Source organism: Phascolarctos cinereus, unplaced genomic scaffold (genome assembly GCF_003287225.1).
Source record: "Phascolarctos cinereus isolate Bilbo 61053 unplaced genomic scaffold, phaCin_HiC Scaffold_726;HRSCAF=1367, whole genome shotgun sequence".
Taxonomy (NCBI): domain Eukaryota; kingdom Metazoa; phylum Chordata; class Mammalia; order Diprotodontia; family Phascolarctidae; genus Phascolarctos; species Phascolarctos cinereus.
The window spans coordinates 395714016-395739296 of NW_027556098.1; the positions used below are offsets into that span (position 1 = coordinate 395714016).

The 25281-nt window shown below is 44.1% G+C and overlaps 1 protein-coding gene across 1 annotated transcript in view; it reads right to left on the minus strand.

Annotated features, from left to right (window-relative positions):
• The window catches only part of LOC110199963 (espin-like), a 53179-nt gene extending 30092 nt beyond the window's left edge, over nucleotides 1-23087 (minus strand). Inside the window, 2 exon segments of the mRNA XM_020975002.2 lie at nucleotides 16597-16790; nucleotides 22089-23087. Of these exon segments, the coding sequence (XP_020830661.1) occupies nucleotides 16597-16790; nucleotides 22089-22382 (488 nt within the window). The 5' untranslated portion in view covers nucleotides 22383-23087.
• Between the last annotated feature and the right edge of the window lie 2194 nt (nucleotides 23088-25281).

Genomic DNA, 25281 nt, shown 5'->3' on the forward strand with positions numbered 1-25281 from the left:
GGTCCAAGGTTTTCCCCCTTTTCTACTCATCCTCATGAGAGAAATCAACCAGTATGGGAAATCTTTCTAAAAGATTTACTCAGCCAGGATAGCTGACATATAATCAGAGACAGAGGAATTCTAAGTTTGGGCTAATGGGTGCATTCCAGCTCATTGTGTTTACTTAGACAGGTCTGGGAAAATGTGAATTCTCTCTTTTGTCAGACAAGTGATATGGAAATTGATAAATCTCTTTGACCAAACTGGGTGATCCACGTCACATACCCCCAAACGTTCAGTGTAATATAGCCCAGCCTTTCATTGTAATATTCACTCTCTCATTAATTGTTAACCAATCAGAGTTATTTGCCACCCTCAGGAACAACTGATCTTCCAAGGGCACATAAACTGTGAGCCCACTGCCATGATAGGTCTGTGGTCTAAGAGAGATGGCCAAATGACCATCCTTTTTTTTTTTAATAAAAAGCTGGCACGATTCATAATACAATTAAATCACCCAGAAAGTATCTCTTGAACTTTTTAAATGCTACAAACCTTTAGGCTTTCATAGAAAGAAGGGACGTGGGCAAGAACAGACAAAGTTCCAGGAACATGTGAAGAATGGCAGAACACTGATGGGGATATGGCTTTAATAGGGACAGCAACTTTTCTGAGTAGCACAGAGGCCCCTAGCTTGGATCAGAGCCTAGAACCCAGAAAGGGTAGGATCACGGAAGGGCACAGAGGGGACAGAACTATACATGGGGCATGAACTTTTCCCAGAGAAACAGTACAGGCAGTGCCTGATTGCTAACCACAGGGACCATGGCATAGACACTGGGCTTTGTTTCTGCCCTTGGCAAAGGCCAAGGGCCCATGTGGGACGTGTCTGGAAGATGCTTATAGTGAAGGATGGGGCCTCCGGGAAATTCTAGGCTCTAGGCCCAGCCTCCAACCAAAGCCAGGCATGGATATTCAGACAAGGGGACAAAGAACTGCCTAGGAAAACAACTTAAGAAGGATGCTTCCTCTACCATGGCCCACAAAACAGTATCCCTTAGCCCTCTGCCAAGGGTTCCCACTTTCCTTCTCAGTATTAGTGCAGTGCCTCTGGCACCTAAGTTTCAAGGATCTATAATTTTTAAAATATTTATTTATTTTTAGTTTTCAACATTCACTTTAATAAGCTTTTGAGTTTTAAATGTTCTCCCCTTCCTTCCCCACCTCCTTCCCAAGATGGCATGCAATCTGATATATGCTCTACATATACATTCCTATTAAACATATTTTCACATTAGTCATGGTGTAAAGAAGAATTAGAACCAATAGGAGGAACCATAAGAAAGAAGAAACAAAACAAAACAGAAGAAAAAAAAAGAGCAAATAGTATGCATTCAAATTCCATAGTTCTTTCTCTGGATGTGGATAGCATTTTCCATCATGAGACTTTTGAAGAAGTCTTAGAAGGGATCTATAGTTTCTTTTTTTTCTGATTAGGCTATGGGGTTAAGTGACTTGCCCAGGATCACACAGCTAGTAAGTGTTATGTGTCTGAGGCTGGATTTGAACTCAGGTCCTTCTGACTCCAGGGCGGGTGCTCCATCCACTGCGCCACCTCTGCCCCATGGGATCTACAATTTTTAATCATTGGGTGGGGAGAACCCATTCCCTCCATCAGTGAAGATTGCAGCCTCTCTATACATTACTAGTGTCTATGAGTTGCTGTGGTTGGAAGTTCATCAGTGGGTGGCTAGACTTCAGGGAATGAGCCTCTCCAGATGGACTTGGGTTCTTCTTTGGAGGACAGATACACAGAGTGCCTGTATTTGGAATCTTTTTGGAATAGTAAGACCTGTCAGATCTTGGTCTCTGGGAATTGGGAAGTTAAGAGCAAGTCAGGACCTAGAGAAGCCCCAATTACCCACAAATGCCCCAGGAAAGCTATAAAACTTTACCAAAAGGAACGATGATAAAGAAAACCAATGAGGAGCAGTTATAGACTTCTTTACCCAGTTCATGGCTGCACAAAAAGACTTCTAGGATCTTGCAGTAGCATGTTGAGCTGAGCAGAGACAAGAGAGGGTAAATGAAGGTAAAATTTGAAAACGCCTTGTGTCCCATCGGGAGAGAAAGCCAGAGCAGTGACCAGTTGAGGAAAGAGCCTGTAATCTGCTGGCATAGTTCCCAACAACCTAAGGTCACCTCTGTGCTGGCACAGTGAGGCTTGGGGAGGAGGATACATTAAGTGCTTAATAAATGCTTATTTGAATAAATGAATTCACGTTGACATTCTGTTCTCCATCTCCTTGACTCTTCACTATACCAAGACCAAGTCAGGAGAGCCAGATTCTAGTTGCAGCTTTGTTACTCCCCATGCCTGAAATGTTCTTCCTCCTCATCTCTGCCTCCTGGCTTCCCTGGTTTCCTTTAAGTCCCAGTGGTAAGTCTACCTTCTACAGGAAGTCTTTCCCAATTCTTCTTCATTCTAGCACCTTCCCTCTGAGATTACTACCAATCTCTTCTGTCTATATCTTGTTTGTATATAGTTGCTTGCATGTTGTCTCCCCCATTAGGGTGTGAACTCCTGGAGGACTTTCTTTTTTTTAAGGCAATTGGGGTTAAGTGACTTGCCTAGGGTCATGTAGCTAGTGTCAAGTATTTGGTTTGAGGCCGGATTTGAACTCAGGTTCTCCTGACATCAGGGCCAGTGCTCTGTCCACTGTGCCACCTAGCTACCCCTATACTGGGGGACTTTTGCCTTTCTTTGTATCCCTACTGTTTAGCTCAGTGCCTGGCACATAGCAAGTTCTTAATAAATATTTATTGACTTACCTAGAAAAGTCATTCTACTTTTTGAGCCTCAGTTTACTCATTGCTCAAAAGGGGAATAATCACAGTCCCATCTGCCAGGGGCAGCTAGGTGGCTCAGCAGATAGAACACTGGGCCTGGAGTCAGGAAGACTTGAATTCAGATTTCATCTAAGACACTTTCTAGCTGAGTAACCTTGGGCAAGTCACTTAATCTCCATTTGACTCATCTGCAAAATAAGGATTATAATAACACCAACCTCTCAGGGTTGTTCTAAGGATCAAATGAGATAATAATTGCAAAGCATTTTGCACAGTGCTAAGTAAGTGCTTATTACGTGCTATATAAATGTTGTTGAGTCATTTTTCAGTTGTGTCCAACTCTTTATTTTCTTTGAAAAGATACTAGAGTCATTTGCCATTTCTTTTTCCAGCTCATTTTACAAGTGAGGAAACTGAGGCAAACAAGGTGAAATGACTTGCCCAAGATCACATAACTAGTAAGTGTCTGAGGCTAGATTTGAACTCAGGAAGATGAATCTTCCTGGCTCCAGGCCCAGCATTCTATCCACTGGGCCACCTAGCTACCTATATAAATGTTAACTGCTATCCTCCTCCTCCTCCTCCTCATCGTCATCATCACTATTGCTGCTGCTGCTGCTGCTGCTACTACTACTTTGGCAGTAGCCAAAGAGAGGTTCCATGAGGATCCAATTAGGTAATAGATGACCTGGGTCTTCAGTTTCCTCATAAAATAGGAGATAAGTGAAGTACCTCTCCTGTCTCTAAGAATAGCTGAGTAGCAATGATTTGGGGTGATTGAGATGACCTCTATGGCCCCTCCCAGATCTGATCTTCCATGTTCCATTGATCTATCTCCAATCTCTCCAATTCCTGAGTTTTTGCACAGACTGTGCCCTAGTGCTGGAATGTACTTCCTCTTCAATGTCCTCCCTTTTCAACTCCACCTTTTGAAATTCCTAGCTGTCTTCTAGGAACAGTTCAAGTGCCAACCTCTACAGGAACCCTTTTCTTGATTTTACCACTAGTTAGTACCTTCACCTGAGGAAATTTCTTTGTATTTATACTTTAATATATTTTGTATCAACTTATCTGTGGATGGGTTGTTTTCTGCTATTAGGGTCTACTACACTCCTTAAAGGCAGGGATTGTTTTGTTTTGCTTTGTTTCTGTCTCTGAATTCCTAGTGCCTAGCTTAAAACTTTGCTTAGGGCGGGTACTTAATAGGTGTTTATTGAATGAATAAAGGGGACCAGTGGCTGGTACTGACTACCAATGATAGCTCACTGTAGCCGTCCGGCCCTGGACAGTGAACACATACTGAAGCTTGACTACTAGGAAATGGGGGAAAGTTGAGGCCTATGAAGGCCATGAGGAGTTTGGTGTATCCTCAGCTACAAAGGACTCACTAAAGTGAGAGAAATACCCATTTCTCTTATGGCTTTGAGTATTTAATCTATTTTCTTGGAAGAACATCAGTGATTCCACCCATAGGAATCACCCTGGAGGACTGTGCTTCTGGATATATATATATATATATATACACATAAATATATACACATATACATACATATATATATACACATACATATATACACATATACATACATATATATACACATATACATACATATATACACACATATACATACATATATACACATATACATACATATATATACACATATACATACATATATATATACACATATACATACATATACATACATATATACATACTGAGTGTATATATGTATGTATGTATGTATGTGTGTATGTATATACTGAGGTGTCTATAGGCTCTCTCCTGAAAGCATCTTACTGAGAGAGTGGACAAGGGCAGAGCAGGAGGGGGCAGGGGGGTTGGGGAATGATTAGGTTCCAGTGAACTATAGAATCTAGGGCCAGGAAAGCTCCAGCTCCCTGAATAGGCAGTATGATGTAGTAAAAAAAAAACCCAACCAAACAAGATTTCAAAAAAAAAAATCAGTAGACTGCAGCCCCCAACTTAACCTAGGTCAAAAGTCCTAGGTTCAATATTTTGCTTTTCTGCATTGGTTTGTGAGGTTTTTATGTCCCAATATATGGTCAATTTGTATAAATGTGCCATGCATAGCAGGGAAATAGGAATACTTCCTTCTATTCCTATTTATTAATTGTCAGAGATTTATCATGTCTAGACTTTTTTAAGTCGATTCAGGTCCTTAAACTTTTTCTTGTTTATCTTTTTGTTAGGTTTGTTCAGGTCTGAAAGCGGTAAATTGAAATTCTTCACTATAATCCTTTAAGTATCTATTTTCCCCTGAAATACATATAATATTGATACTGGATCATTATCTATGCTTTTAAGCATAATGTAGTTGAGGACTCGGGTTCAAAATTTCTGGTTCTGTCATCTACTAGCTGTGAGATGTTGAGCAGATCACTTCTTTTCTCTGTGACTTAGTTTCTTCACATACTACATGAAAGGGTTAGATTAGATCTATCCAAGATAGATTATACCTATCTATCTTACGATTCCCTAAGATGTCAAAGTAAAATCTGAGAATCAGGAACTGGAGACCTAGAATAGACCGTTTTCTGTTTCAGTGCCCAAGTTTGGATTCCTGTACAGGAGCCAGCATTTGACCAGCTATCCCTGCCTTTATATTATATTCTCTCTGCTGATGTGTTCACCAGTGAACACATGAAACACCATACTCCCTTCCTTCCAGATAACCTCTTAGGGGTCAGGGTAGGTTGTGTAGGGGATCCACAGAATCTCAAGAGTTGAAAAGGACCTCAGAAGCCACTTAGTCTAACTGGTAGTTGAATCCCTTTTTATATCCTGTCTGGCAAGTGGTCATATAGCTTCCATTTGAAGACCATCCAGTGATGGGGAACTCACTACCTTTTGAAGTAACTCATTTCAATTTTGGATATCTGATTTTGCCTTAAATAGAATAAAAAATTCCTTCTCTGCAGTTTCACCCTCTGCTCTTACCTCAGGATCATCCTTGACTCTTCTTTCCCCATCACCTACCACATCCAGTCACTTGCCAAGTTCAGTCAATTCTAAATTTGCAACATGTCTCAAATCTGTCCCCTTCTTTCTATAAATAGGGCCGACCCCCTAGTTCAGGTCCTCATCATCTCTTGCCTAACTATGGTGACGTGATGGTGCCTTAATTAATCTTACTTCCTTCACTCTCTTCACCAATCCATATGGTTACTGTTATTGTTTATCCCTCATTCTTAAAGAGGACCAGGACATCAGGAAGGTGATACCATGACTTGCAAGTGAATTGGATTTAACTGAAGGAGGTCTGTGCAAAGTCACCAGCCTCACTTTCTCCTCTGGAGCCATCTGGGTCCAGTGGCAAGATATAAATTAGGATGACTGGAGATATCCCCCAATCCATACTACACATAGGTAACAAAATAATCTTTCTAAGATGTAGGTTGGGTCATGTGACTCCCCTGCTCCAAAACATTTAGAGACTCCCTGTGCCTTTAGGATAAAATACAACCTCCTTAACCTGTCTGGCTCCATCCTACCTTTCTAGACTTATTATACATTACTCCTCTTGGCATATTCTACATGGCAATCAACCTGTACTGCTTGCTGTTTCTTCAAACTTGATAAGGCATCTCTACCACTGTGCAGCATTCCATCCCCCACACCTGGGATTGATTCACTCTCTCCTTCTGTTTTTCAGAATCCTTATCTCCCTTGTCCTCTTGGCTTAGCTTCCTCTTCCTTCACAAAGCTTCCCAGTGTCTCCAGTCCCACCCCACCCCCATTCACATCCCCATCCCCAGATGAAAATGATCTCACCCTCCTCAGGTTTTCACAGTTATGTTGTTTGTCTGTCTCCTTTTCTCTCATGACAAACTGCCTTGTGTACTACTGTGGCAAAGACCTCCTACCTCAGCTCCAGGTAGAAAGCAAGCTTCTTGAATACTGTTTTTTTAAACTTCATTCCATCACTTAAGCGTCTTACATATAGTAAGTGCTTAATAAATGTTTGTTGAATAATAACTCATCAGTATAGTACTTTACCTACATTATCTCATTTGATTCTCTTTTCTTTTTATATTAAATTGTATTTTTTTAATGAACAAATATTTATTTTCTCTCCTTCCTGCTCTCCTACCATTGGGGCAAAAAAGAATAACAAAACCTTAGTAATGGTTTGTATAGGAAAAACAAAACCCTCCTATATGCACAGTCAAGCAAACAACTTTTTCATTGGTCCTGTCAAAAATATATATTTCTCATGCTGCGCCTTGAGTCTACCACTTCTTTTCTCATTTTATCCTCTCAGCAACCCTAGGAGATAGATGTTCCTGTCTTTACTAGCTCTACTTGACAGAAGAAGAAACTGAGTCAGAGAAGTTAACTGACTTGTTTGTGTTCATATGCAGCTGGGTGGCATGGTGGATAGAGTGCTGGGACTGGAGTCAAGAAGACCTGAATTCAAATATAGCCTCAGATACTAGCTGCATGACCTTAGGCAAATCACTTAACTTCTTTTTGTCTCAGTTTCCTCAACTGTAAAATGGAGATAATAACAGCACCTGCTTCCCAGGGTTGGTGTTAGGATCAAATGAGAAAATAATTATAACGTGCTTAGCACAGTGCCTGGTACATAATATGTACATAATATCAATGTTATCTATCTATGTGATCGATCTATCTATTTATTCATCTATCTAGATATCTATCTGGTTAGTAGGTGTAGAGGGCAGGATTTGAACCCAGGTTGAACCCTGGCTTCTGGTCCAGCAGGATTGTTACTATATAAAGCTACTGCTCATAAAGGATTTGTTCATAATTTTGCCTGCTAGGAAGAAGTTGAGTGTCTAATCTCTTTTCCACATAGCAGTCCTGCAGATTTTTTTGAAGGCAATCAGGGTTAAGTGACTTGCCCAGAGTCATGCAGCTAGTAAATGTATGAGGCCAGATTTGAATTCAGGTCCTCCTGACTCCAGGGCTGGTGCTCCATCCACTTCACCACCTAGCTGCCCCAGTCCTTCAGATATTTGAAGGTAGCTAATATGTCTCTTTTTAAATCTGCTCTCCTTCAGGCTAAACAACTCCAGTTTCTTCCATCCATCCATCCACAGGGGGCATAGTCTTTGGTCCTCTCACTCTCACGGTCACCTTGCTCTGGATATACTCTAGTTTATCAATGTCCTTTCTAAAATACGTAGTACAGAACTAAAAACAATGCTCAACACAGGGGTCTGAACTGGGCAGAGCATAGGGACATAAGGGACCCCCTTATTTTTGAAAGCGATAGCCTTCCCCTAAGATGGCATTGGCTCTTTGGACAGTCATTTCACACTGTTGACTCATATTAAGCTTGCAGTCCACTAAAACCTCCCCAAATCTATTTCATGTGAACAGTTGTCTCACCACGACTCCCCTATCTTGAGCTTATGCAATTGGCTTTTTGAACTTACACCTAAGACTTTTACATTTTTATCTATTAAAGTTCATTGTATTAGATCTAACCCCTGGGTCTAACCTGTTTTGCATCTTGATTTTCATCTAACCATTAGCTATTCTTCCCAGGCTCAAGTCATCTGCAAATTTGATAAATATTCTTTTTCTATTTTGATCCAAGTTACTAACAAACATTTTTAATTTTATAGGGCCATGGACTGATTGATGAGTAGCTCTACTTCCTCCAAGTTGACATTGATCTACCAGTGATTATTCTTTTCAGTCCAGGTCCAAATAAACCTAATTATACTATCATCCTGCTCATGTCTCCATTTTGTCAACATAGATAGCAAGAGATACTTTGTCAATGCTTTATCCAATGACTCAGTGATCCTATTCCTGGGCATATCCCCAAAGAGGTCAAAGTTAAAAAAAGAGAAAAAGAACCCATGTATACCAAAGTATTCATGACAGCACTTTTTGTGGTAGGGAAAAAAAACCCTAGACATAGAGCAGATGTCCATTGATTGGGAAATGACTAAACAAATTGGCATACAAATGAGGTTCAATATTATTGGGATATAAGAAATGAGGAGTATGAGGAACTCAGAGAAACAAAGTAAAACATATGAGCTGATGCAGAATGAAGAAAACAGAATCAGGAGAACAATAAACATAGTAACTACAATAATGTAAACAGAAACAATGCCAGGAGGCAGCTGAACCTTTATTAGTTGTAATGACCAACCTCATTTCCAGAAAACAGATAATGAAACACTTTCCTTAGCTCAGTAAAGAGATAGCGGACTATAGGCATGGAATGTTGCCTAGGTCATCAGATCTGGTCACTTTGTTCATGGGTTTTTAAAACTGTTTTTCTTTGTTACAAGAAAGGGTTCAATTGTGGGGGCATTGGACATCAGGAAATGCCTGTGGTGTCAAAAACGAAAGGTGTCAACAAAATTTTTGTAAAAATAGTTTTGTTCAAATACTGTCCATCTCATTCCCCTAATTTAGTGATTCTGTCACAAAAGGAAAGGAGATAAATGTACAGTGACGGGTTCTTGATAAAGCCATGCTGCTCTTTCATGGTCACTGCCTCCCCTTCTAAAGGCTAACAAGCCATCCCTTAAATAACATGTAGAATTCTGCTAGGAATCAAAGTCAAGTTCACCAGACTCCAGTTGAATGAATTTTCCCTTCTCCTCTCTTTCTTTCTTTTCTTCTGTCTTTCCCTCCCTCCCTCCCTCCCTCCTTCCCTCCCTTCCTTCCTTCCTTCCTTCCTTCCTTCCTTCCTTCCTTCCTTCCTTCCTTCCTTCCTCCCTCCCTCCCTCCCTCTCTTCTTCTCTCTCTTCTCTCTCTCTCTCTCTCTCTCTCTCTCTCTCTCTCTCTCTCTCTCTCTCTCTCTCTCTCTTTCTCTCTCTCTCATAGGATATTTGCCTGGCTCTTGTCCTGAAGCACCTTTCCTGTTCTCTATTTCTGTAGGTCCTTATGGGTACTCAGGCCAACTTTTTTTTCTGGGATTCAGAAGCATCATGTTGTAAAGAATGTCTGCTTTCTAAAGACATGTGAGTGAGTCCTGGCTCTCCCAAATATTAATTGCCTATTAGCTGTGAGATCCTGGGAGAGTGGGTTCCTGGGATCACATAAGGAGAGATGGAGGAGGCTTAAAAGCCATCTCAGTCAGTCAGCCAATAAACATTTATTAAGCACCTACTATGTGCCAGGAACCGGGGATACAAAGAAAGGCAAGAGATGGTCCCTGCTCTGGAGGAGCTGGAGCCTATGGGGGAGACAACATGCAGACAATTAAGCACAAAACAAGATATGCACAAGATAAATTGGAAATAAACATCTGAGGGACGGCACTAGAAGTAAGAGGGATTGGGAAAGGTTTCCTGTAGAAGGCTGCATTTTAGCTGGGTCTTGAAGGAAGCCAGGGCATCCAAGGAGTTGGTGATGAGGAAAGGGAATATCCTAGGCATGGGGAATACCCAGAGTGCCTTGTTGGACAAATAAAGATTTAGAGTTTCAGAGAGTTTCATTGAATTGCCCAAGTTACGGGTTACAATAAATGTTAGAGTTGGAATTTGAACTCAGGCCCTTTGACTCTGAATAATAGCTAGTTCAAATTTAGATAGCACTTTAATGTTGGTAAAACCCTTTACATGTTATCTCATTTCCCCCCCTCATGACAACAACCCTGTGAGGTGGGTACTATGATTATATCCATTTCAGAGATGTGGAAACTGAGGCTCAGTCTAATGACTTGTTCAGGGTCACATAGCTAAAAGGTGTTCAGTCTTCCTTACTTCCTTACTCCTTAGCATCGTCTAGCAAATAAAGTTTTTCCTACTGTACCATACTGCCTCTTCTTTAATGTTTCTAAACCTCAGTTTCCTCATCTGTGAAGCAGATACAATAGTTGCCCTGTCTACCTCATAGGAGTTACATGTTTATAAATTTAAAAGGGGAAGGAACTTAGAGGTCCCTCCCTTTACATACAAGGAAACTGTGTCCCAGAGTTAGTAAGGATTGAATTTGAGTTCTCTGGCTTGAAATCTAGTATTCTTTCCATTGTACCATATCTTTTGGGCAGAAAACACTACAAAGCATGGTGCTAGAGAAATGAGTTATTGGTATTATATGTTTGCTCTACGTGGTGGCTGGGGAAGACAGCGATAATTCTTTTTTGGCAGGTGGAGATGTGTGACTGGAGGAGCACCAAAGCCCACTGAGAAGAGAGAACTAGCCTTAGCAAGAGATGGTGGCTCCTCACCCCTCCCCCGGGATGCTAAAGCAAGGAGAGATGGGCTTTGGAAGCCCCTGCTCATGGGGCAGCTTCACCGGAAGCTGCTTCTCACCATTCACCTGGTTTTCTCTCCCTTGAGCTCCCAGGGGAGCTGCTGGGGGTTGCCCCCTTCACACGGATTAGCTTTCCCTCAGTAGGGGATGGAAAAGTGGGAGTAGAAGGGGGGGGCATTATGGTTGCCCAGGGGACCAAACAAACAATGCCTAGTGGAAAATGGCCCTGCTGAGCTGCTGCAGCTTGAGCTGATTAAGAATGAATGAGCCCAAAGCCTGAGTGGCCCTAACTGTGTGTGATCATGTTTAGGGGTACTAGATTAGGGCAGAGTTAGAGGCCCTCTGTCCTGGGTCTGGGCTGACTCCTTTGTCATTCTGCTTTCTGGAGGGAGCCCCCTATAACTTTGTCTCGAGGAACCTCTCTCCTCTGGTCCCCTCCCAAACAGTTCAGGTGGGGGTCTGGTGTTCCTTTTCAAATGGCAAGGAGTTGGAGGAGGGATTCTCTAGTGATTGGAACAAGTTGGCTTTTCAATTTTCTAGAAAAGTCTCCCACCTGGAGAGACTAAAAATCATGGAATGTTAGAACTGGAAGGGACCTGAAAATCCAATCTCCTTACCTGCCATCTCAATCTCATTTTACAGAGATGGAAACTGAGGCACAGAGAGAGCATAATGGTTCACCCAATATCACAGTCAGTTAGTTACAGTCACTGAACTGGAGCAATGATCTCTTGACTTTAAGAGTCTCCTGACTTGTTCCACTGCACGAGAGAAGGGGAATAATGTCAGCCAGGTAGAGCTGGATGAAAACCACCCTCTGTGAGCTCAGGTGCAGCCCTGATTACTTTCCAGAAGCCTGTCACTGGGCTAGGCTGCACTTGCCCCTGGAGGCTGTCCTAACTCACTGAGTTAAATGTATGTCCTCTTGCCTGTCAAGGGAGAGGCCCTGAGCCTCCACTCTTTTCTCCCAAACCAACCTTCCTAAGGCCTTAGAAGGCTAGTGTGGGCTAGTGGGAAGAGCCTTGGACTGGTGAGGGGGCTTAGCTCTGCCCTGAGACTGCAAGTGACTGGGACCCTGCTGGACCTCAATTTCCCCTTTGTGACCTGAGACTAGTGAATGACATTACCTGTATGTCTAACAGTCTGTGATTCTAAGGAGTCAGCAGCATCTTTACTTCTGCCAGGACCTGGATTGGGGATGCCTAGCAGGATGTTGAGAAGCAGAGGGAGACCTGGGACAACTGAGTGTTTAGCTCAGCAGGTTTATCTGGTATAGAAACCTGGGGAGGGAAGGGGGTGGGGGGCTGAGCATCCTTAGCAGTTCTAGGGACCAGACTTTAGCTCAAGAGGCTTGCTTCTAGCTGGGAGGCTCTTCCCCTCTTTCTCCAGTCTCTATCTGTCTCAGTAGTCAACCTAGGTCCCTGTCTTTTGGCTTTCTTAGTGTAAATTGGAGGGAAAAGAGGAGAGTGGAGAGGAAGGGAGAGGACAGGAGGGAAGGAGAGGGGAGGAGAGAGGAGAGAAGAGGGGAGAGAAGGGGAGGGGAGGGAAAGAGAAAGGAAGAGAGAAGAGAAGAGAGTAGGGGAGAGAAGGGGAAAGGAGAGGAGGAAAAACTAGGCTGTAGAATGGAGATCATATCCTCATAAAGGACGATAAGAATACTCCAGCTAGTTCTCAGCTCCAGGACCTTTTGGGTGGGGGACAGCAGCAGGGGTTGGAGAAGGAAAAGCTACAAGGTATTAGGAAGTTGTTTCCTGAATCTCTTTTAAGCCCTTCCTGTTATGATACACATTCATTTGTTCCATTATAGAGGAAAGAGAGAACCAGTCATTTTCCTACAGAATAAGGCTCCCCCCAACCCAGGGCCTCCTCCCATATAAAACGAAGGTGAGTTCCTGCTCAGTCTTCTTTTTCCCAAGCAGCCCAAGTTCCAGGATGACAGGAATTTTGACTTGGCCGGGTTGGTTTGCCTTCCCGGTGGAAGGGAGGTTTACAATGCATGTTCTCCTCTCCTCCCAAGCCTCAGCCATTAGTGGCTCCCTTGGTCCCGTCTAGGGCCTCCCATTTCTTGCAAAGCTGAGATCAGGTTTCCAGCATTTGTAAGAGAGTGGGCCCTCACCCAGCCTTGAGAGGCCTGGGGAGGGGGAAGGAGGATGGTGCCTGGAGAGAGTTCTAAGCCTCTGAATAATTCATGAACCTGCTAAACCAGATCTCGGAGGAAGCCAGAGCTCTGGCTGTCTTCTGAGTAGATGAGAGGGAAGTGCCTCAGGGAGGCACAGTCTCTATCCTACACTCCCAAAACCCCAGGTATAATAGCTTCTCAAAGGACTAGACCAGGGACAAGATAAAGAAGCCTGAGGCTTCCTGGGTTTCCCAGCAAGCTGGTCTCCAAGCCCAGTAACTCATCCCAGTCCCTATACCCTTCCAGGCTCACCTACGCCATCATAACCCAATCATTATGAGTGTTTGGCTAGGGAGGGAGGCTCCCAGCCCTTCTTGCCCAAACCTTCATTTTTCCCAAGGGCAGAATTTTGAGGTAGTTGGAGAAATATTCCTTCAAGTCACAAGCACAGTGAACCCAAGTTTGAAGGAAAGGAGAATGAAATACTGGGAAGGTAGGTGCTTAGACAATCTCCTGATTTTTCTTCAGAATTATGGAAGGGAGGTAACTGGGTTCAACCTCCTTGTTTTCACATGAGGAAAATGAGGCTTAGAATAGTTACTTGTTATTTTTCTATGTGCTTATGTGTTACAAGGTAGTTCCCCTAGTAATGTAAGCTCCTCAAGGGCAGGGACTTTTCCCTCTGTGTATTCCCCATACCTAGCACCTAACAAGGATTGGGTAAATGCAAAGGGAATCGAGCAGAACCAGGAGGAATGTTGTATACAGTAACAGCAATATTGTATGATGAAGAGCTGTGAATGACTTAGCTATTCTCAGCAATACAATCCCAAAGGACTAATAATGAAGCATGCTGTCTGCCTCCAGAAAAAGACTTTATATTGTCTGAATGCAGACTGAAACATGCTATTTTTCCCTTTTTTTAAATTCTGGTCTTCTCATGCAAAATGACTGATATGGCAATGTTTTACATGATTGCACCTACATAACCTATATTTGATTGCTTACTGTCCCAGGGAGCTGAGAGGGAAGGGACAGAAGGATAGAATTTGGAACTCAAAAAAACAAACAAATTTAAAACATTGTTTTAACATGTAATTGTATAAATTATTTTATAATATTGTATATTTTAAAGAAAAAAAGTATATTGACTTGCCCAAGGTCACAAGATGCAAATTGCAGAGCTAGGATTTGAACCCAGATGTAATGACTCCAAATCCATTCTTTACTTCCTTCAGGTATCTGTTTAAGCCTTGACTTTTCTGATCAGGGATTCTTAACCTTTTTTTGAATCATGGACCCCTTTAGGAGTCTAATGAAGCCTATGGGCTCTGTCTTAGAATAATTGTTTAAATACATAAAATAAAATACCTAGCATTACAAACCAAAAGTTAGTGAAAATAAAGTTGTAATTTTCCCCCCATTCAAGTTCATGGACACCCTAAAATCTATTCAAGTTTGAAGGCCTGAGGTTAAGACCTCCTGCCCTAATCATCCTCAAATTATCTTGTATGTCCTTTTTTTTTTTATTCTGTCATAGCCTCCCTGTAGAATGTAAGCTTCTTAAGGGAAATCTTGGTATTCACAGTACATTTCTATGCCTTACACATAGTAAGGACTCATAATTCATTGAATTGAGAGGTGGCTCTGGCCCTGGAAGTCACAGCTATTTGTGAGAGAGGTTTTTCCTTTGGATCTTTCCAAGCCTGGTCTTTTTGAGGTAGCAATTCTCCCTTCCTTGATTGATGGATTATCTGTTCACCCCCTGAAAAACAGCCCCAGGATCCCACAGACCTGGAGGACAAAGAAGCTTCCTTATCACTGACTTCACACATGTGGCAAGATCAAAGCTGTTGGCAGGTGAGATTCATGGTGGGCTGGCATTCATCAGCGCAGAACATCTGGGAGCCGGCTGTTAACAGCATTCCCAACCCAATCAATTCCTGGCACAGCTTGCTGTGGGGGGATGTCAGTCAGGATGAGGGATCTGTTTTCTCTTGAGTCTCACCCGGAGGGACTCCAGCGAACAGCCAGAATCTGGGTGGCACAGTCAAGGAGACAGTAGCAAACTGTCTCACAACTAAAACCCAGAAATTATGGAGAAGGGTGGGAAACCCATCTCATGTATAATAGACTGGAGGCACCAAGCTTGCTTTGTTCCTCCAAGAAATTTCTAGTGGGGCTTTGAAAATAGGTATTTTACCAAGTTATTTTAGCTGTAATTTCATCATGAATTTGATTGACATAATTTACTTGACTCTCAAAGTTTTTTTTTTTTGTGGACCATTCAGGTGGGGGAAACAGAAGTGAAATACTATCGAAGTCAAGCCCTATAGCTGCCTAAGAGTAGAGAAATCTGTTCCAAATGGGTTTTCAAATGGCCGATTAGATAACGCTGCCACAAGGCCTCACTGATCTTAGGATAAGAGGGAATGATGTTCGCTGGTGCTCTCTCCGCTGCTCTCTGCAAATTGGTAACCCCGAGGCATGGAGGATGTTGGGAGGAGGTTCCCGGAATCAACTAATACTAGTGGGAGTGATTTGAGTGTTATGGATGGGTAAGAAGCTTTGAAAACAGTACTTGGCAAAGCTCTTTCTAGGTAGGTCAGCGTTTAAGAAGACCAGGAAGAGGGGATAAGACCTGGCTAGACAAATGGCAGATGGGAAAGGTTGCTAGATTCAGAGTCAGAGGACCTGGTTAAAACAGTTTCTGTTACTCCCTATACGACCTCAGGTCATATAGACTTAATGTCTTTGGGCCTCTGTTTCCTCATCTGTAAAAATGAAGAAGTTGGATTTAGATGGCTCCATCGTTGGCCTCTCTGTCCCCCTACTGGACAGAAGGACGATTCAAGAGTGTAGGAAAATGAGGGTATCATCTTTTCAATGCCCACCCTCTTCTAGCACTTGGGCCCAGTGGGTCAGATCAGACATCAATTTTTATAGTAGTAGGCTATCCCAAATATGGTCCCTACCATGAAAATGAGCCTGGCAGGGTGGAGGATTCTTTTGCAACCCTAGCAGTTGAGTTCAAAGAGTTAGAAAAGAGCAAAAGGTCAGGTTTAAATCAGCTATTAGAAGGCTGGGGGTGGGGGTGGGGTGGGGAGGAGAGCATTTCAAACAAGGAAAGAGAATCCCGGTTGGGGAAGGGGCAAGCACGAACTGGTAGGATGATTCCTACAATAATGAAGGATTTGTCTGTCTTTGTTCAGACAGGGAGACTCTTACCAAACTTGAGTCTAAATTCTATCAACATCCGGAGGACTTGAGGAATGGTGGAAGGAGAGGAAGAGGCTTCCAAGGCAACCCTCAAACTAAATCCTAAGCCTGGAAATCCCATGAGAACTAAGACTCTGAGAAAGAGGGACAAGCTAAGCATTTCCCAACCCCAGGTGTGCAAAAATGCATGCCCTTGACCTTGGAGTGCTCTTACTTTGGATAGTGGCTTGCAAGAAGTCGAAGTGAGGGGAAGTCTCCCTTGGCGGCAGCATAGTGAATGGGCAGGGCTCCAGTGTCTGTGGCTGAGGCAGGGTCGCTCTCTCCATAGCGAAGCAGCCAGTCCACTGTCTCAGGGTGACCAAACCGGGCAGCCAGATGTAGAACTGTGGCACCAGAATTGTCTTTGTCCTACGGAGGACACGAGGAAACAAACATTTATTAAGTACCTACTCTGTACCAGGAACTGTGCTAAACTTTTTACAAATATCATCTCATTTCATCTTCAAAACAACTCTGGGAGGCAGGTGCTATTATTGTACTCATTTTACAGATGAGGAAACTGAGGCAGACAGAGGTTAAGTGGTTTGCCCAGAGTCATATCGCTAGTAAGTGTCTGAGGCCAGATTTAAGCTCGGGTTTTCCTGACTCCAGGTCCAGTGCTCTAACCACTGAACCCCTAGAGCCAAAAGGGTTGGTTAATCATGCTAAAGTTACCATGAGTCACCCATGAGCTCTTCTGTTTTAACAGGCATGTGAGGTCAGTACCCTTAAGTCCCAAACTCTTAACTGTGTATACCCACAAACAAGGAACAACAGCATAGCCAGGATCTTGAAAGTATCCCCACCATTGAAAACGCAAACCAGACCTTCTTATTGCTGACTCACTGTTCCCCTGTCCCTTCCAGCCCACTGGAGAGAAGTGGTCTTTTTGTCCTGTTGGGGGGGGGCTTCTTGCCAGTGAGCACATCTGATTTAGGCTGGAGCCTTGGTTGGAGGTAAAAAATAACTCTAGGTAAATGTGAATGTGAAAGTTGGAGGGACCATGAGAAAAGAGGAATGCTAACATACTGTTGGTGGAGTCTCGAATTGTTCTAAAAGTTTGGAATGATTCTAGAAAAGTAACTGATCTTTATCTAGATCTTTTGTTCTAGAGTAGCTCTAGCCAAGGAGGCAAAAGATAGAGGGAAATGTACCACATAGACAAATATTTATAGCAGCACGCTTTGCGGTAGTAAAGAACTAGGAAGGATGTGGGTGCTCCTTGATTAGGGAATGGCTGAACAAGTTGTACTATGTGATTGTCATGGAACATTCTTGTGATATAAGAAAAAAATATGAAGAATTAAGAGAAAATTAGGAAATCCCATATGAAGAGATGCAGAGCAGGATAATCAGAGGAAGGAGAATAATTTGATACAATAACCACAGCATTGGCAGGTGGCAGCCTGGGATGTATATATAATATAAAGAAAACCAGCATTGACCCCAGAACTCTAATCAACGAAGTGACTAATTGTGATTTCAGAGCATTGACAATGAAGCAAGAACCTACCTCTTGGCAGGGAGGTGGTAGGCTTGAGGTGTGGAATGAGGCACCATCCTCATCCTCATCACCACAGCTAGAATTTCTATAAACCTTCAAGGTTTGTAAAGCTCTTTCCATAATTTATTCCATTTGATCCTGGCAACAACCCTTTGAGGTAGGTGTTAGTGTTATCTCTATTTTGCATATGAGGAAACTGAGATAGAGAGAGATAATGACTTACATAGTCAGACATGGTCAGTGAGTTAATTTGTTTTGCTTAACTGCATTTATTCATTTGTTTGTTTATTTATTTATTTGTGAAGCAATCAGGGTTAAGTGACTTGCCTAGGGTCACACAGCTAGTAAGCATCATGTATCTGAGGTCACATTTGAACTCAGGTCCTCCTAACTCCAGGGCCAGTGCTCTATCCACCGCACCACCTATCTGCCCCTTAACTGTATTTTTTTGTTACAATGGAAGGTTCTATTAGGATTGGAGAGTTCTATTGACAATTAAAAAAAATTTTTTTAAAAGAGCATCAGTAGAGACAGTTAGGTGGCCAAGTGGATAGAGCACCAGCCCTGGAGTAAGGAGGACTTGAGTTCAAATCCAGCTGAAGTCACTTACTAGCTGTGGGGGCAAGTCACTTAACCCTGATTACCTCAAAACAAAAACCAACAACAAAAGAGCATTACTAATACATTAATAAAAAATGTAACCAGAGAGTTTGGTAGATCACATATTTAGAGAAGAAGGCATCATCTTAGATTGAGGTTCCATCTAAATATTATAAAAGGGAATGATGGGGCAGCTAGGTGGCACAGTGGATAGAGTACCAGCCCTGAAGTCAGGAGGACCTGAGTTCAATTCTGGCCTCAGACCAAACACTTGACACTTACTAGCTGTGTGACTCTGGGCAAGTCACTTAATCCCAATTGCAAAAAAAAAAAGAGAGAGAGAATGAGTTGGAGAAGGGAGACAACTTGAGGACAAAGAAGTAAAGACTGGTATGTGCTCCCAATGAGACTAAAATATAGATTCTGAACAATATAGGCAGCCCATCTTAGAGATGAAACTCAAGGAGAAGGTGGGAAGAAGAACAAACAATGTAAAGGAGACCAACACACACACACAAGTCAGAATTCACATCAATGCAATGACCAAATTTACTCCAGGGTAAAACTTAGTCAGTAAAATATATTTTCCTCTCAGCAGAGAGGTGATGGATTGCAGGTATGGAAAGGGATACTAGACCATGGTAAACTAAGGGTAATATTTAAAAAATGTCAGTGAAACATTTTTTAAAAGAAAGTCTAAAAGAGATTACAACATTCACTTAATAGGTATATGCTAGGATCTATTTGCCCCCCAAATCCAATTTGCAAATGGAGAGGGTCAATTCAAGTTGAGACAAGACTCAACTTCTCTTAGGGTTGAAAACCATACATTTGATGCCCTGGACTCTCAAAGACTATGCCAGCAGAGTGCCCTCTGGCAAGTTCTCCAGAACTAGGAACGCTTCATTCACATAAGAGAAGGCATATACTAAGTTTGCTGCTCTAGCACCCACTTCACTCAGTAGGGTACCAAGTGTCGTAAGATTGACCATTTGGCGATGAATTCTTTGACCGAACTAGCCTATGAATATGCCGTGATTTATTTTTAAAATAGGGAGTTAAAAAATGACTGTTAATGAAGAATATCCTTATTAAATTAAATATACATGCATTTTGCTTTTTAAGCTGTCATTGAATTTTTTTTTAAGAGAGATTCTCATTTTTCAGAAGGCAAGTTTGAATATGTGACATGAGTATAGGGAACTCCCTGATGGGGAAGCCCTGATACAGATGAGCACATTTTCTGCAACTTATACTCCTAGAGATTGCCTGAGGGCACCAAGAGGTTAAGGGGCTTGTCTAGGGTCACAGAGTTAGTGTGTATCAGAAGCTGGCTTGAACCCTGGACTTCCTGACTCCCAGGCTTAGCTCTAGCCACTAAATCACGTTGCTTCTCACTTTCATGAACTGATTTTATGTATTTTATTTATTTGCTTATTTTACATAGTTTATATAAAACAACTTCAAAAAAAATTTTGGAAGCCCAGAATAAAACTGCTCATTGGGCTTTTGCAGTTGAAGCTGTTTTTTTTTTTCTTAAAGAGGTATTTGGGAGTAGCTAGCTGTATGATGGTGGTTTAGCTAATAACAGTAGGGTCAATCTGGGCATGAGATGTGACCAGGTCTAGAGCTGCTTTCTCCTTTTGCCTCTTGTTTCTGCAGCCTAAACCTCAGAGACTGCTTTAGGGGCATAATGTATATTTGCCATTTCAGCCATTTGGGATCCAGTGAGCCCAGAGAAGTGGCAAAAGTCACAGTGTCCCTGTGTGCTGGGGAGAAGGACAGTGCAGGAGAAGAGAGTGGAAAAGTTCTCACTACCAACTCCCTGTCCTTGCCTGACCCCATCAGTCCGTTCACATTTCTTGTAGTGGAGACTTGTATCTCTGGCCCTCAGTTGCCTCCAGTCCTTGATGGATTAGAGGGAGAGGTTTGGGTTGCTTGTTGTAAGTTAATTGTGGTCTTAAAGTAAGGAGGCCTAGTAGGTTCACATCTAACTCTGACACTTCTGTGTGTGATTCTGGATAAATTACTTAGAATCTTCCAACTTTCTCATCTATAAAATGGTAAAAATATTTGCCTTGCCTACCACAGTGTTCTTGGTGAGAAAAGCATTTTAGGAGCCTTAAAGTATTATATTAATGTGAGTTGTTGCCTTTAGAAGGTGAATGAGCCCTCTTCTTAGAAGGCTTTCCAGAGTCCCCAAGCCTTTGGTGCTCTCCATCCCAGAGATGGGAGTGGGGGAGGAGAGTAAGCAGATGAGTTGAGCCAGAAAGGCTCTGGTGACCCCACCTGTCACTCTAGTGCTAAATTGTTTAAGCTGCTAATGGTACATCCCAGGCTGCCACCTGCCAATCTGTTGCTGCCACCCAGCAAGCTGTTTATCATCTAGGGCTTTGTATGACACCGAGAATGAGGCTGTGGTCATCCCTTCCCTTTGGTCCTTTCTCCTTGATCCTTGCATCCTAAGGGGTGGAAGATGCTTCTCCCTTCAGTCCTTCTTGTTGGAGTTGAACAGGGGGCAGATATTGAGAAGACCTCACTGTCCTCATTCCCTTTCCTCAATACCATTTGTATCCAAGGAAAAATCAGGTTACAACAAACAGCAATGGCAACCTGGTAGGGGACAGGAAGTAATCAAAAAGTGTGCATTTTCAGGGGGTGTAGAAAGGCTGAAGATAACACTATCACCTTCCATTAAGGTCCTCTATTCTGCAGCCCCTGGGCTACTGGGTAAGGGACCAAATCTGAGACCTGGACAAGCCTGGACCAAGACACTGGATTGCTGCTTGGAAAAAGAACTCTGCCATAGTGAAAGCTCCAGGTCATCTGATAAATCAAGTTTGGCCTCCCCAAGGCTTGGATTGGGTGATGGGATTGGAGCTGGTGGCTAGGATATCTGAAGAACTCAGAAGCACTGAGGTCCAAGAAAGTTTGGGTGAGATAGCACCTATTCCCACCAGAAGTCTTCAAGTATGTCTTCCCACCCTCCAAGTCTTCCCTCTGCTGGAGCTGTTAGGAGATAAAGTGCTAGCATCAGAGATGGAAGCAGGACAGCTTTTTTCTCTCTTTGAGTCCTAAGGCCATCCCCTGTGGATGGTGGGGTATTACTACCTCCTGCCACAAATATTTGTTGAATTTTCTTTAAAGTTATGAATGAAATAAGATGCAAGGCTTGCAGTGAGGGTAGAGGGTAGGAGGGAAGAAAGTCAGTGGACAGAGGAAAGGTGGAAGAAAACCGAGAGGAACGAGCTACCAATCTTAGGAAACCAATTTAGAGTGCTTTGAGTTCCACTTTCCCCGGTCCCTATGGCAAAAGAGGCAGATCTATCTGGGTGGTTTCCCAAACCAAGGCCTTAATTCTGGGGTCGTCTGCTACTCTCCTTGGTCCTGAAGCTAGATATCCAGATTGGGAATCTAGGATAGGGTTGGGATCGCAGTTACTGAAGGAAGGGCGAGAGCTAAAGAGGAAGCACCCTGACTCCTCACGCAGTCCGGGGCGCAGTGTCAGGAGGCCAGCCCTGGATTGGATAGCAGAGGGGTGACAGACGCGCCCCTAGACTCACCTGCACTCCACAGCCGCCCTGTGTGAGGAGCCACTGAAGACAGGCGAGGTGCCCGGTGGCTGCGGCGTCGTGGGCCGGGGTGGCTCCGTTCCTGGCGCGGGAAGTGGCAGGCAGGTTCGCCTCCTCCACCAGGAAGCGCAGACAGTGCAGTTTGCCCGCCCGGGCTGCGTGGTGCACGGGCAGAGCATCTAGCGGGTCACGCAGAGAGGGCAGTAACGAACCGGCCCGCTGCAGCGCCTTCAGGGTCTCTAGGTCCCCCTGACGCGACGCCTGTAATGCCTGCTCCAGGGCCATGGCGGCCCTCAACGTCCTGGGGGCGCCATATTCTGTGTCCCCTTAGCCAGGACCGGTACCCCCGCTCACGGATCCACGTCTCAGGCTGCTGACTCCCGCAGCCCTGAACTCCGATGCTCCCCACCCTGAGGGTCCTGGCTATTGTCCTCGTGCCCCAGAAAAGGCTCCACTGTTTAACTTCGTCCCAGTCCTTGTCCTTGTCTCCTCTGCCCGGGACCCCGAGAGGGTCTGCCGGGAGTCGAAGGAGATGGCGTTAGGCTACCCTGGTGGACCCTCTCTTCTCCCGCGGGTCCGCTCGGCCTCCGCCTCCGCCCTCTGTCGCTCTGGGACCGAGACAGCCGCCAGGCTAAACAGCTCCCGCCCTCCCCCTTCTCGGACTCCTCCCAGTTCTCAGCCCAAGGCTACATTTAACCTAGCAAGGGAGGAGGGGCATCCAGACCGACAGCTTGGGAGCGGGACTCCATAGCCCTCACCCCATCCGGAAGCACCAGGCTTCCAGATCAGTTGTTGGTAGGTACAACTCGTGGTCTATGACTGGAAAACTGCCTTCTGGGTCCACGTTAGGGGAAGGATAGGGCAGACCCCTTGCCTGAGTGGTCTAGATTCGGCTCCTCCAGCCACAAATGACCAGCTGCTGGGGAGATGAGGAAAACTTGGCTGGATGGGAGAGATCGGGTTCTGGGCAAGCAGCTAGGTGTCTCAACCCATTTCCTACACATAGAAAAGGAGGAGACTGCCAAAGGTTAAATGAGGTGTCGTTGAATAGTAACTGTAAATTGGAGCAGAAAAAGTCATTAATGACCATTTAGTTCCATACCCTCATTTTTACAGGGGAGAAAGGTGAGTCTCAGAGAAGGGGAAGGGAGTCCACTAAAAACAGTTAAGAATAGAACCCAGGTCACCTGACTTTCCAGATTTTCCGCGATGTTTCCCGACATTTCTTTGGGGAGGGGGCAGACCTGGGGTAGAATGCAAGAATCCTGTTTGATTGTTTGCGTTCACCCCCAAGAGGTCTAAAGTAGCTTACTGTAGAGGTGAGGGTGAGGCACACATGCAAAGCACCGACGTTAGAGGCTTTTTGGGAGGCCAATTTGCCTGTCTAAAGAAAGTGGGCGGTAAATGTTGACCGGGAATCCTTATGGACCGCCTCTTTATACTCATCTCTTACCTCTGACCCCTTGTCTTCTCCGCTGGACTCGAAGGAAGACTTCAGTGATGCCGCAGCGTGGCGCTGTGCGAGGAGGCGACGTTCTCGATTCCACTAGGTGAGGAGCCGAACGTATTCAGTGAAAGTAGCAGGTAAGTGTCAGAGAGCCACCTGGGAGAGCTACCAAAGCAACCCCCACAGCAGGCTCATTCAGGTGGGAACTGCCATTATCCGCAGGCCCCAAAGTTGTCCTGGGCCTTCTCTCTTCTCATTTTCAGTCTCCTTTGCCAGTACTTCAACAAAGTCACCACCTACTAACTGTGGGTGTCCCCCCCAACTCTTTCCTGGCCCCTTTCTCCCTCTATGCTAGTTCCATTGGTGATCATACCTGCCTCATTGCCTTCAGTTATCACCTCTGTGCCAGTGATTCCCAGGTGTACTTATCCAGTCTTAGCTTCTTTCCTGATTTCTAGCAGGCAGCTGGAACTGGCAGCAGCGACTGCCTCTTGGACATCTCAAGCTAGATGTTCTCTAGGCATCTCAAACTAAAATGGTGAAAACAGAATTAATTATCTTCCTCTCTCCCCAATACTCCCATTTCCCCAACTCCTTCATTCTTTAAGTGGTTCATGAATAATTTCAGAAATAACTTCAAGGGGATCTACTATAGATATCCTGGCTGGGAGATGCATGAGAAAGACCTAGCAAGACACACCTGGATAGTGAGGCAGCTATAAACCCTGCTTTATCCTTCCTTTGAAAGTTGATCTTTGTTGATTGGTCTCCCTGCTTCACTTCTCTTCACACTTTAATCTATCTTCCACTCAGCTGTCAAAGTGATCTTCCTAAAATGAGGGTCTGATCACATCACTCCCTTATTCAATGAACTCCAGTGGCTTCCTGTTACCTCCAGGATCAAATAGAAAACCCTCCGTTTGGCTTTTGAACTAGCCCTTCACAACACGGCCCCTTTCCTACCTTTTGTTCCTTGCCCCATCCCCATTCTTCAATCCTGTGTCCGTGGCCTCCTTCCTGTTCTTCGCATAGAACACTTCCTTCTCCCAACTTTTGCTCCCATGCTTGAAACTCTTTCTCTTCTTGTCTCTGCCTTCTAGCTTCCCTGGCTTTTTTCCAAGTCTGAGTTCCACTTTGTGCAAGAAGCCTTTCTCAGTCCCCTGTAATCTTAGGTCCTTCCCTCCGATACTACTCCCAATTTATTCTTCATGTATACTATTTGCAATTCTCCATCATATGACTGTGAACTCATTGAGAGCAGGAATTGTTTTGTTTCTATTTCTTTGTATCCCCAGCGCTTACCGCTTACCACCGTGCCTGACACATAATAGCTGCTTAATAAAAGCTAGTTGACTGACTGACTGAAGGTCTGGCTCATTCCAGGATCTCGCGTCCTGAGACCGATCTCTCCTCCAATCTGACTGTCCTTGCTTCGCTTCCCACTGTTCTTATTTTCTTTAGTATTCGGCACACAGACCCTTCCAGTCGCCAGAGACAGAAAACGTCGGGTAGCTCAGCACTTGGGACAGCGCCTGGTTCTGTTGGGAATCCTGTCTTCACCAGAAGCCCAGCGATTTGGACTTCGGAAGCCAGCACTGCCTCTAAGTTCCCCCAGGGCTATATGCGGAAGCCTGTAGAGCTCGATCTAGACTCTTCCTCACCGCCTTTACTCTAAAGCTACATCCACGAAGGGGATGTTCCTGGGTTAGGGAACAACTGTGAGCCTCGGCTTCAAGC